This window comes from Acromyrmex echinatior, chromosome 5 (genome assembly GCF_024713525.1).
Source record: "Acromyrmex echinatior isolate Ae372 chromosome 5, ASM2471352v2, whole genome shotgun sequence".
In the NCBI taxonomy this organism is placed as follows: Eukaryota; Metazoa; Arthropoda; class Insecta; order Hymenoptera; family Formicidae; genus Acromyrmex; species Acromyrmex echinatior.
Genome location: NC_141856.1, coordinates 11,147,051 through 11,159,686, shown reverse-complemented (window position 1 = coordinate 11,159,686; position 12,636 = coordinate 11,147,051). Strand labels below are relative to the sequence as shown.

Sequence of the window (12,636 nt, the reverse complement as noted above, 5' to 3'; positions counted from 1 at the left end):
TCTTGAGTTATAAAGTGAATATGAATTCTATAACATGTATTAATTTCTTCGTTATTTGTTTACTATATCGAAAAATTCTTATTTTTTTATCATATCTTTAACATTTTGGACTTCAATTTTTAAGTACTTTTATTCCCAGATCTTTATATTTTTATTGAGAAACTAATTTCATAAATTTCTTCAAAGAACATTTTTTTCTATTTCAATTTTTTTAAATATTAGATTTTCAGGTGCTCAATTTGTGAATAATTCAAGCCGCTTTTAGACGATCAATAGCGCCTATCGAAATATCGCTTACAGAGTGCTTTTTAGAATGCGAAACGAAATCCGCGATTCGGCTCGACTATCAGTTTTACAGATTCGCAGCTATAAATCCTCGATCTGACCGCGAAAGAGAAATAAGTAGCTTTCCATTATATGGTAGCTAAGGAAGATAAACGGACGGATTATCCTGCTATCTCTTTCGTGATTCTCACATCAGGATAGTGGCGTTCGTCAGGAGAGACTTATATTTGCATTTACATCGCAAATACATCATTGAAAGATTATCGAATTTTTAAAAGAATCCAAGACAATAGATAGAAGAAAATTTTTCAAGCAGATTTTAAAGAACAATCGTAAATAAAGTTCAAGGGTTTACCAATATAAGATTTTCAGATAAGAAAATGCATTCTCTTAAAAAAAGTTTCAAAAAGTATCTCGATTTTCTCACATACACAGATTGTTAATATTCCTGAACCTTTTAATTCTAACTTCCAATTTTCTTTTCTTTGAATATTGCATTCTATTTTGTAACTATTTTCTCGTTCCAAATTTTAATTAAAAAAATTGAATCTTGTCGACACTGCGCATCGACATGTCAACCACTATATAACGCAATTAATATGCGAACTGAACGTGACGTCTATCAATTATTATCTGGGGATGACAATTAATACCCAGAAATTTCGGTCATAACAGGGATAGATTATTAACAGATGATATAGTTATATCGTAATGACAAGCATGACGAGTTTGGCAATATTGGTTTCACACTACTGGAAATACATTGATACATTGAGTAGCGTTCAATGAAATACCTTTTTAAAAAATCGATAAGATGCAAATTTGTTTCAGTAAATTTGCTGATGTATTTAAAACAAAATTTAACGCTGAAATTACATATGTCTTTTTGCAAAGAAGGTGAATAACAGGGAATGGAAAAGTTATTATTCTGTTACTTTTTCTATTATTTTTTATAATAATTTGATAATGATGTTGCATTTTTTTATCGCTATAATGATAAATTAATTACTAATTAGGACATAACGTCTATACCATATAGAAATATTTGGCGAAAGTCGAAGAGAGTTATATAAATCTTTGTTAGAATGTAAATATTGATACATGGATTCTGATACGAACTGTACTAACTACAGTTATGTTACGTATAATCTATAGTTTTCAGTATTTATAGTACTGCAGTGTATACGGCATAGTTTGTATTTGCCTAACAGTCATCTTTGTTAAGGCAGCACTCCACTTTTCACAAAAAATCGAAATGGTATTTATATCAGAATTAATAGGGAATTGCAATAACGTGGATCCAGATACAGTAAAACGCTAAAGTCACGTTATCCTTTTCTTAATTAGTGATTAAGAAGAAGATAATGTGACCTTAGCGTTTACTGTATCTGGATAAACGGTATTGCAAAAATTTCCTAATAGATCTCACGTTGAACTGATCAATTGATGATACAGATAATTGGATATCACTTCAAAAATATGCCATCAAAATTTAGTATGAAAATAAAAGAGAATTATAACTCTTATTAGTTTTTTAATAACGATAACAAAGTTATTTTTTTAAAGCAATAACAAGTAACGAGTTTCAGAAAAAAGAATGTTAACTGCAATAACGAATTTTATAAAATAACTCCTTTATTCCCAATCCTGTGAAAGATATACCATAAAATTAATACAAAAATACAATAATGTATCATAAAAATTAATAAAAAGAATTAAGAAGAGCTCAATTGAAGACTGATTTTAAATATCGCGCCACTGAAAATCAATTACTGTAAATTAAACATTATTTAAGATATGTAATTTGTAGTCAAAGTCTCATTACAAATGTTTAGAAGAAATATTTAATCGATCAGGAGAAAGAATTTTACTAAATTTTATTAAATCAAAAAATATTTCAAAGTATTTATACTATTGTACTGACTGCATCTTTAAACGATTACAAAACAGCGAGTTTATTGAATTTTTGCTAACATTAAGTTGCCCTTGACAGATTTGTTTAGTTTCCGTCACTGATCTGTCATCTTATAACTTCGTTAAAAAATTTTTATTTGATTCCTGCTGGAATTATGTAAATGTTATTGCAATATAACTATAGTATATATAATATTTTGATCCAATAACATAGTTTGTATCTATCACTTTACAATTGATAAAATTCTATAAAATTCTATAAAACAATGTCTACATAGCAAATTAATATTGTAAAATCAAAAAAGACCTATGATATTTAAATTTTCAATACATACAGTGCGGTTTATAAAGTTTCAATATATGTATAAAATAAAGAATATGTTAGATAAGAATTCATTATTGATTCAAAATAAGATCCTTTATAATATATCTGCTTTTTAATCTTTGTATCGCTGTTAAGTACTCCTTCTTTGTAATCGTTTTCAGTTCACCGATCACAGTGAGTTGAATTTCTGAAATATCATATTTTTGGTCTCTCAACTGCAATTTTAGTTCAAAAACAAGAAATATTCAAAGGGAGGCAAGTCTAGTAAATGGAATAGGTGATATATAAGGTATTTTTTGAATTATTCGACGATAATATAGAAACTCAAGCCACTGTGACTATCTAACTGAACGACTACAAAAGAGAAATATTTGACAGTAATGCAAAGATTGAAAAGAAGAGCAGAGTGGCGTAACTAGGATTGTAAAGGATCTTATTTTGAATAAAAAGTATTCGACATATATTTTTCTAGTGTTTTTTATTTTATATTATTTTTTAAGCTTACGGATCACACTGTGCAATTATAGCGTGCTTTCTTATTAAAGTATATTCCTATATATTGCATATTTTATGCGAAAAATATCTTGAACGTTTTTTTTTGGGATATTCAAATTCAAAAAATATAGAAACGCTTCTGAACGTTTTAGAATGTTTTTTTTCTTGGAGGTCGGTTGCATGGATTAAAACATATAAAAAGTTAAATTTAAATTTATATATTTATAATTTATTTACATATTAATATAATTTATTTATATATAAGATGATCAACTTCTTAAGAAGGCAAAGAGGGACATATATTAATTATCACTAAATTTTAATAAACATTTTTTAAATAATTGTTAATGAAATTGTTAACACATAAACAATATCATATTATTATTTTATATTTGTAAATAACTAACACTGTATAACATCACATGAGATCACAACAAAAATTATATCAAGTAAAAAATCACATTTCATTTTTTAAAATTATACTTTTCCACTGAATGTATTTCATGAATAATATATGGGGTTTTTAAATAAAAAAATCATTAAAATTCTTCACATTAATTGAAAATTATATTTCACTTATTATTTTTATTATTTTCACTTTACTATTATCTCAGAGATAATTTATAATCGTATTTTAACTTTGGGACAAAATTTCAGTCGCATTGTAAAATGGGACAAAGAATTAAAATTTGAAACTATTCCTTCTAATTTGGGATGGTTGATCACTAAGATATATATAGGATTACGAAGGATAATAAACTTTATTTTTAATGAAATTGATAAAAAAAAATTAAGTATTTTTCATATTTTTATAAAGAACTTTTTGGAATTAAAAATTTATACGTAAGTTTTGTGGTTTATCGTTTATTTAAGGCCAAACTCTTCCACCGACACCTGCCATTTCGAAAGTGTCGATTTTTCAAGTCCTTCAACTCTTTAATGCGAAAAGTATCGTTCTTCGCGTAAAATCTGTGTTGTTTAAAAAGTCTGGAACCTCTTGCCCCGTTCCGGGGCTTACTGTGCCCTTGGTACGGGATATCAGAATTTGCGTGTTTGCGTCTTCTATTCAGACACGGTATCGCAGCGGAAGGGCTGAGTGCACTTTGCTCCGTTCGCTTCTCGACATCAAAGGGCCGCATTGCCATATCGCGCGGCTTCACGAATCCTGTCGATCCGCCGGAATTACCACGCGCGTGCTACATTCGCGCGTCGACGATGATCGCTTACTCGCGTATTAATATGCAGACTACGGCCAAAGCCAGGATATGAAAAGCCCCCTTTCCCTCATCGACGAACACCAGCTATTCCCTCATAATGCGACCATCCCTATCTCCTGCCGGAGGAAAATCCGTGGAAATTCCTGCTTGCGCGCGCGGTACGTTTACGACGAAGCTTATCGCCGTCGCCGCTTTCGGGAGGAATGATAATCAAATCGCGTCGAAACTAACCGGAACCCGGTGGCGGTAGAACGATGCGAAACGTGCGCGGCCGTCCACACAAACTCCACACAAACTCAGAGTAATGCAGTATCTGTTGACATCCCGTTCGTGATAGAGATGTTTGAGAGAATTGATGAGGGCACGTCAATTTGCAAAATTACGAGCAAATTTGTCCTTGAGATCACGAAACTTGCAATTAGTCTTGTTTTCCATGTATATTCATTAGTGTGACCACCTGAAAAAAAAACCTGATGAGAATTTACATTTTGCAAAATTATTCCCTCTCTATGATATTATTAGTCTGTCTTAAACTTTCTTCTTCTTTCTCTTTCTAATCTTATCTAAGCGAATTAGAGGGAACTAATAATTATAATGTGTAAATTAAAAATTGGAAATCTATATCAAGAAATAAAAAATTAGCTTTATAATTTTTTATAACTCATCTCTTTTTTTTTCTAGATTTTTTCATCACACGAGATATAATAAAAAGCGCAGCATTACGAGATTCTTATCATTCCCAAAATCAATTTTAAAGACGAAAGTAAATGCAAGATGTATTTTGAACAGAATTCTATTTTTGAATCCTAAAAATTATGTGCCAAAATATAACAATATATCAGTATATATTAATATTGATATTTATTTCTCTTTATATAATATATTATTGTATCCATAACAATTAATATTTATTCATATATTTATTTAACATTTATTTAACTGCATTTTTATTTAGTTAATTCAAGCATACAAATAATTCGATTAAAATAATAAAATCAGTTATTTACCGAAGACAAAGAAATAAATATTTAACGAAAGAAAAAAGTAAAGCTTACAGCAGACATCTGTAAAATGTATTCTAAATAGATTTTGATTATATATAAACAATACACGTATCAGATTTACGTTAATTAAGTTAAAATCAAAATCGATTAAAGGACTAAGTTTAGTATTTGGGTCTCGACTTGAACTCATCGAAACTTTGCTTCGCCGTGAGCTATAAGCGCGAGCTATCCGACCGACATTCTCGAATCAAATACCCTAATCCAGGGCTTGGCACGATTTGCACTTCTCGGCCGATTTTCGACTCGACTCCGCCTTTCGCTACTCTTCTCATCTTATCATCTCGCGTAGACGTGAAGTTCACCCGCTTTGAGCGCTCACGCTTTAAACTTTATTCTCTTTTTTTTTTCGTTCACATTACATAACTAATTATCAGTTCATTTAGATTTACAACGCCTGTTCATTGCCGATGTAATACTAAAAGCCCTAAGGAAGCGTATTGGTGTATGCCAAAAAACACTTCCTCTATTACGAAAAATTTATTGAACGATACAAATACGTTTGAAAGCTTAGAAGCGATGTGCAAAAAATTATTTCCCTTATACTGGCAAGGGAGAAGAATTTGTTAGATTCGTCTTTACAAAATATGGCTAATATCTCGCGTACCTGTAAAAACCAAGTGGCCTGCCTGGAGAACTCGCCTAACATTCACGAGCAGATAAAAAAAGCTGGAACGTATATCCCGGACTCGACGCGATAAATTATCTAAAAGCACAGAACGCATATTGAGTGACAATGGAATGAGTTCCATCGAAGTACTCGATATAAGTCATCGAACTCATTCCATTCAATTACATACGCGTTTCATTTAATATCTACGTTCCACTTTCTGTATTTTTAGTTGTTGCAATTTATCGTGTTACGCAGAATCCGACACGTTCCAGCTTTTTTTATCTGCTCGTAAATATCGCGAGAATTGCTTAAGCAGCAAACAGAACATGATAAGCATCAAGCAATGATCAAACCGAACGATTTTAAGAGTACGATCATGTATCTTCTTCTTTTTCTGTTGCTCGTGTCCAAGCGTGGTGACTTTTCTCATTATGCCTGTGGTGCTGATTGTACGCTGATTGTACACAGTCATAAAGCACCTACAGTTTAACGTCGATTTTGTTTAAAGAAGTGTACTTGGCAAGGATACTCTCGATGGTTTGCCATTGCCTGCCGAGAGGAGCGTTCGAAAAATTTTTCGGTTTTGCCTGAGATCGAACCCGGGATCTCTGGCATAGCAATCTCGTACATTGCCTGCTACACTACGCTCGTGCTCGAACGATTTTACGAGAAAATCTGCTGTGGAAAAATGGCGCAAAGATGACAAAAAGCTGAAAAAGCCCGATGGAAAGATCTCGAAGAGTGCGTAGAATTTATCAACTGCGCGGTTTTCAGAATTTAGAATGTGGAAGGTTCTCTATTCCTCTTTTGTTATCGATATCGCGTGTAAGATTCAACAATACTGCGTCGTTTCTTATAATTCTCATGATTGGTCTTCTACCGATAATGTCGACGGAACCGTTGACCTTAAATACCTTCGAGATCTGTGCCAATATTGCATTGAATTTTTAATTAGACAATTAGGAAGGAGAATGTACGAGAACATGGACTGAAAAACTTTTTTTGATCTTACATAACGTTATTTCTTGATACAATAGACATAAAAATGTATAAAAATTTATAAATATTGTTCGTCAAATGAAGATCACAAATAAGTTATTTTTTACAATCGCTTCTTTTATTAAGTATTCAAATTAATTCTACATTAAATATCTGGTTTAATTATATAAAATTCAATTTATGATTCTATACGTTAAATTAAATTCATTAGAGATAATAAGATTTAAAAGATAAGACTTGAGATATCCGAAATCAATATATCCTTAAATTTGCTGATTAAATTTATTTGATTCAATCACTTTTCAATTTTTATATGTAAATTTTTATATATAAATCAAATTTTATATACAAATCTTCTATGAGTTGATTCACATCGTACTAACATCGATACTAACATTTTGAATTTTATGACTATCAATTTTGCAATTTGATAAGAACGAATGTTTAACATTGTATTAAGAGAAATTAAGACATAAGGCACGCACTGATTCAAATTAAATGTCTAGGAAAGTAACAATGTTGGGACTAAATAGAGATAATCTCTTTCTGCATCATCCTAATCGGCAACCTGTTAGAAAAATTCGCTGGAGTCACACGAGAAATTGTGCATGACACTCATGTTGACGATTGCACGGCATGTTCCGCTTATCAAGTTGCTCGGAACTAAGTCCTCAATCATACTGGACGAAATCTTTTATACAAATGATGTATATCATTAAAGTTAATATTTATTATTTATTTAATTTGATATGAGATTTAATATAGAGAAACAAGTTAACTACAATGTTTATGGAAAGTTTACTTTTTGACAAATTCATCAAATTTTTTTTACTTTTTGCAAAAAAGTTTTTGTTATTCGTTACTTTTAAAAATCTTTTATAAAAATAATATATATCATTAGGGTTAAGTAAATAATAAAAATAGTACTACTTGGGTTCTTCTTTTTAATTTGTTACAATAAAGACATATCACTTGGTCGAGTTATAGATTATTTTTTAATATGCATGTGTATAAGAAAAATGTCATAAAATTTGGCAATATTTATAATGAAAAGTATGTTGATATTAACATTATTAATATGAAATTTGTTGACAAATAATACCATTCATATTGATAAATTGCATTTATACGTCATACGAGATTTATACTTGTATAATAACATTTATTTAAAATTTATAATAACGTGTGTTAAAAATGTTTTTTTCCTAATATAAAGACATGCCCGTCGAATTAAATTTGTGTTCCAACATTATAAATCATTTCGGGAATAATAGAAGAAATTGCTTTTATAATACGTTTCTCATTCCAATTGTTTATTAGATTTCGGTGAAATTCCTTTATATGTTTTCAGTAGGGTTGGGTAAGTTAACTCTTTTTTAAAACTAAATTAAGTTAACAGCCTTAAAAATTTAACTTATTAATTAAGATACAAGTTGTCTCATAATAAAATTGAAAGTTAAGTTAATAAAAAAAAATAATTGAAAAGTTAAAAGTGAAATTTATTTCATTTCATGATTTCAAAATTTCAGACTTAATAACAGAAATAACAAATATATCCTTTATTTAGAAGCATACTCTATATAAATATTTATACATACACTTATTAAATTTAAGTAATAAAGCCACTTCGAAATTTTTATCGGACGTTTTTCCTCAAAGGTTGTCGAAAACGAGTCGAAATAGTTAACTTTAAGAAAGTTTAATTAAAAGTTAATAGTTACCAATAAAATGTAAGATTCTAAAATATAATCAAATTAAGTTACAATTATTTGACTTTTTAACTTTAACCCTGGTTTTCAGAAAAACTGTTATAATAAATTTTTTTTTTAAGTAAACGTTGTTATATAAATATAAATCTGGTAATATGGAGAGAAAAAGAGAAAAGATAAACCATGCAAGAAGTTAAAAAAAAAACAGGCCTACGAGCACATCTTATTTCTTACACCGAACGCTACATCGCCTCAATCCATCTTCCTGTACTGTTTTAAGCGATACATTCGTCTACGCTTCCGTTTCACACGTAGTAAAAGGCTAACCAAATGACTAATTTCAACTGACCGAATCAATTCGAGAGAAAGCTCGCAGAAGTGAACCTCGAGAGGTTCTTCTTCCGCATCGGGCACTCGATAATTCAACGAGCGAGCGATAGCCGCGTATTCTTACCTGAAAATCAATACGAAACTACGGCGGGCTTTCATCGTCGTAGTCTCTGTCGTGATCCCAACATATCGTACAGGGCACGTATCTACGGCTTCTTTTTTATCGGGGGCAATTGGGACAGGATTGGCACATTTATTGTACGGACGCAATTTGTAAAACACAGTCCGTACGATGGCAAAGCAGGAGGAGCCAACCTCCTCCCGCTATAGCGAAGTCAATAGAACTTCGCCGGAAGTAACGAAGGAAGCACTTTCTTTCTCCTTTCCCTCACATCTTCTCACAAAGTTTTTTCTCGCTACTTCCTCTTCCTTCTTCCACGCTCTGGCAAACGATCAAGCTGTTGAGGTACGAGAATGCTTTATTGGAAGTACCTAATTGACGGGCTTATGGGACAAAGAAGAAAATAGCAGTTGAGAATCTGATTGTCAAGCATCTCGAATACATACCGTATTAGTATGTATGAAGTGCGAAGATGCTGCTTCTCGTAATCCGATCTACTCGAAGAAACCTTCGCTGCAAATTTCATTAGGTGAAAGACAGGCAGATTTGTCTTGGATCCTTTAACCTAGATCTTTTGCACAAAATTGTCTGATTGAGACGGAAAATCTTTACTATCCGACTCTTTCTATAACTGACGCTTAATTTAACTAACGAGTCGAGAACACATTTAATCGCTATCGTCTTTTTGTTAAAAGACGAACTATAGAGAATTAACCTGAATTCTAATCCTGAGATTTCTGAGAATTTCTCATAACGAGATGTTTAGCTTATTGTTAATAAGCTGGATTTTGGAGTTGCTTTGAGTGGATTAAAAAATTATTTTCCCACAAATATCGTCGAGATAATGAAGAGAGAGAGAGAGAGAGAGAGAGAGAGAGAGAGAGAGAGAGTTCGGTTTCCATAAAAATAAATACTTGTCTCAATTATATTATTTTCTACAAATAAATTTTTTGTTCGTAAAGATGTTAATAACCATGAGATCTTAACAATTGTAGAACAACATTACTTACCTTTTAATTCAAATTCTGAAAGAATTAATTGGTTGGTTACATTCAAAACATTCAAGATTATTATTTAGCAAAATGCAAAATTGTTTTTCAAACTTCATTCATCTCGTCTTTATTAATTAATCGATTAATCATGCATTTCATTATTTACAATATAACGCGTTGACTTAAACTGTACGTATACAATAAGCTACACGGTTAACGGTGGTAATTATTAAAGTAACATCCACGTCACAGCGAGCAATGTATATGGACATGAATTACTTTTGTATCACTGTTTATTTGAATTAATAATTGGATAGTAACAAATTGGATACTTAGAAGAAATTTAATACAAAATTTTGATTATAGAAAATAAATATGGTAAATGAAATATGGTATTCAATAAAAAATAATTGATAAATTAAAATTCCAAAATTAAAATACTCAAAATTAAAATATTTCACGAAGTAAAAGTAGTGTTTCTTAATGATTTAAGAAGCACGATTCATTCAAGTTGGATCAACTTGAGCGTTTAAGAATATTAATTATGCGAATTAGATAGTTCAAGCATTTTCACAGATTGAGAGTTTCAAATATATAACTATTCGAATTTTTGCAAATTTATTGAGCGAATCATTACCGATGTCTGCACATATCATGTAAAGTCGTTAGCAAAAAAATAGCATAAAAATTGTTTCTTTTAACCCTTTCAAGCCCATTATTATTATTTTTATATCGGAAATTTGTTTTCCTAGATAAATTTATGTTTACATTTATTTTTTTTTTTTAATCATAATCTCTGATTGTAATATAATACAATACAGTATCGCTAACACAAATATAATACAACATAATCAACATCATGGAACATAGTGTAATGCACATTTCATATTATTTTACACTACATAATTATTATAATTATATAACATAATATATCATATTTCATATTTTATACATATATTTAATACATTCTTAAGAACTTAATTAAAACGATATAATTTTAATAATACCATGGGGCATTGGAGAGCTGGAAAGGGTTAATGAGCCTTATCCTTTACTTGCTTTTACATTAATATATAATTATAGGTGCAGGCTATCTTGTGATCCGCGAACACGCTGATGAAGCACATTTTGATCTTGGAAAGCCCGTAGCCCGAGATCGATTTGCTGCTAGAAAGGGCGGATTACTCCCTAAGGGTTAATGAACGGTTCATTAATGACGCACTAGAACGCGATCGGTCTCGCTTAAAAACGCCAAACGATGTGATTAATTTAATATTTCAATTTTTTTATTATTTCACGGATACTTGATATACACCGAAATATATGAAAAATCGATATGTGCCGTGACTCTTTCATTAACGTATATGCGAACGATTATTCACGATGACTAAACGATCTCTTAATTAACTTTCATTCAGATCAATCATTTCAACATCATCGTTTCAACAAATTAACTATAACGATCTTCGAGACATTCTTCGACATTAAAAATTTTCAACTTTGTATTAGAACTATTATTACGCTCATAACAATTGAGGAATTAATCAATCTTATTAATTCAGAAAAATTTCTTTCGAGTGTCGGTTTTAAATTATTCATGGTATAAATTTGTATTTGGAACGAACTAGAATTTTTGTCTTTTCTTCATAGAATCAATTATTACATTATTAATAACGGATAAATTTTTTTTAAATAATTGTATCTGATGGAATTCCGTGCTAATTAATTCATCGGAAAATGTCAACCTTTTTAAAAATCTGTGATTAACAATCGTAATTTTCAACAAAAACGGTCAATAATGTTTCATTCACGATAAAATCGTTAATTACAGAAATATCGGAAAATTGCATTTACATTAACCGTTTATTTTTTACTTAAAGATAACGTTAGACGGTAACTTCCTCGGAAAATCTGCTCTTATCGTCGAGGTTGATAACTATGGCGTGTGTCCTAGCGTGACCGGATTTACTCCTGGATTTGTCCTTCGAATCAGATTCTTTGCCTTCTTTTCCGTGACACATTTCCCTGTCGACGTCCTCAATAGGGTGTTTCGAGGATGTTGACACGGCGATGTCTTTTCCGATTTTCCTCGACTCTGGCGTTTCATTATCCTTCGACATATCGCGCACATCCTTTCCTCCAAGCCCATTTTTCTCAATACATGCGCGACATCGATTTTCGCTCCGAGAACCGTTTCCTAAACAAAGGTAGAATTATCTGCCCGCAGGACTTCACGGAATGTAATGAAAAATTAATAGAGCGTCCTGAACGGGTACAAAGGAAGAGAGTAAATAAATAAAACTCTCGTTTAGACTTCCAGTTTTTACAATAAAATTAATTTAACCGAGCAACATTCTCGAGACAGATTACTTTATAATGCCGTTCATTTTCATTTTTCTGATCTTTCAATGCATCAGAAACAATTTCGCAGTTCTTGCCCTTTAATTTCCAACTTTAAATGTAAATGAAATATGCGGGCCATATATACTGCTTTTGTCAGAATTTCCACTTTTTCTAATTTTATCCTCCGTCTCCAAAGCTACGATCATTCGTAAATCTGTGTCATTTTTAAAAC

The 12,636-nt window shown here is 31.0% G+C and overlaps 1 protein-coding gene across 7 annotated transcripts in view; it reads right to left on the bottom strand.

Annotated features, from left to right (window-relative positions):
- Positions 1 to 10,159: 10,159 nt before the first annotated feature.
- LOC105153594 (uncharacterized) overlaps positions 10,160 to 12,636 on the bottom strand; it is a 97,622-nt gene continuing 95,145 nt past the window's right edge. For all 7 annotated transcript variants that reach the window (XM_087406107.1, XM_087406106.1, XM_087406104.1 and 4 more), the window contains one exon: positions 10,160 to 12,258. In XM_087406107.1, the coding sequence (XP_087262233.1) occupies positions 11,948 to 12,258 (311 nt within the window). In that variant the 3' untranslated portion in view covers positions 10,160 to 11,947. The remainder of the gene's footprint in view (positions 12,259 to 12,636) is intronic.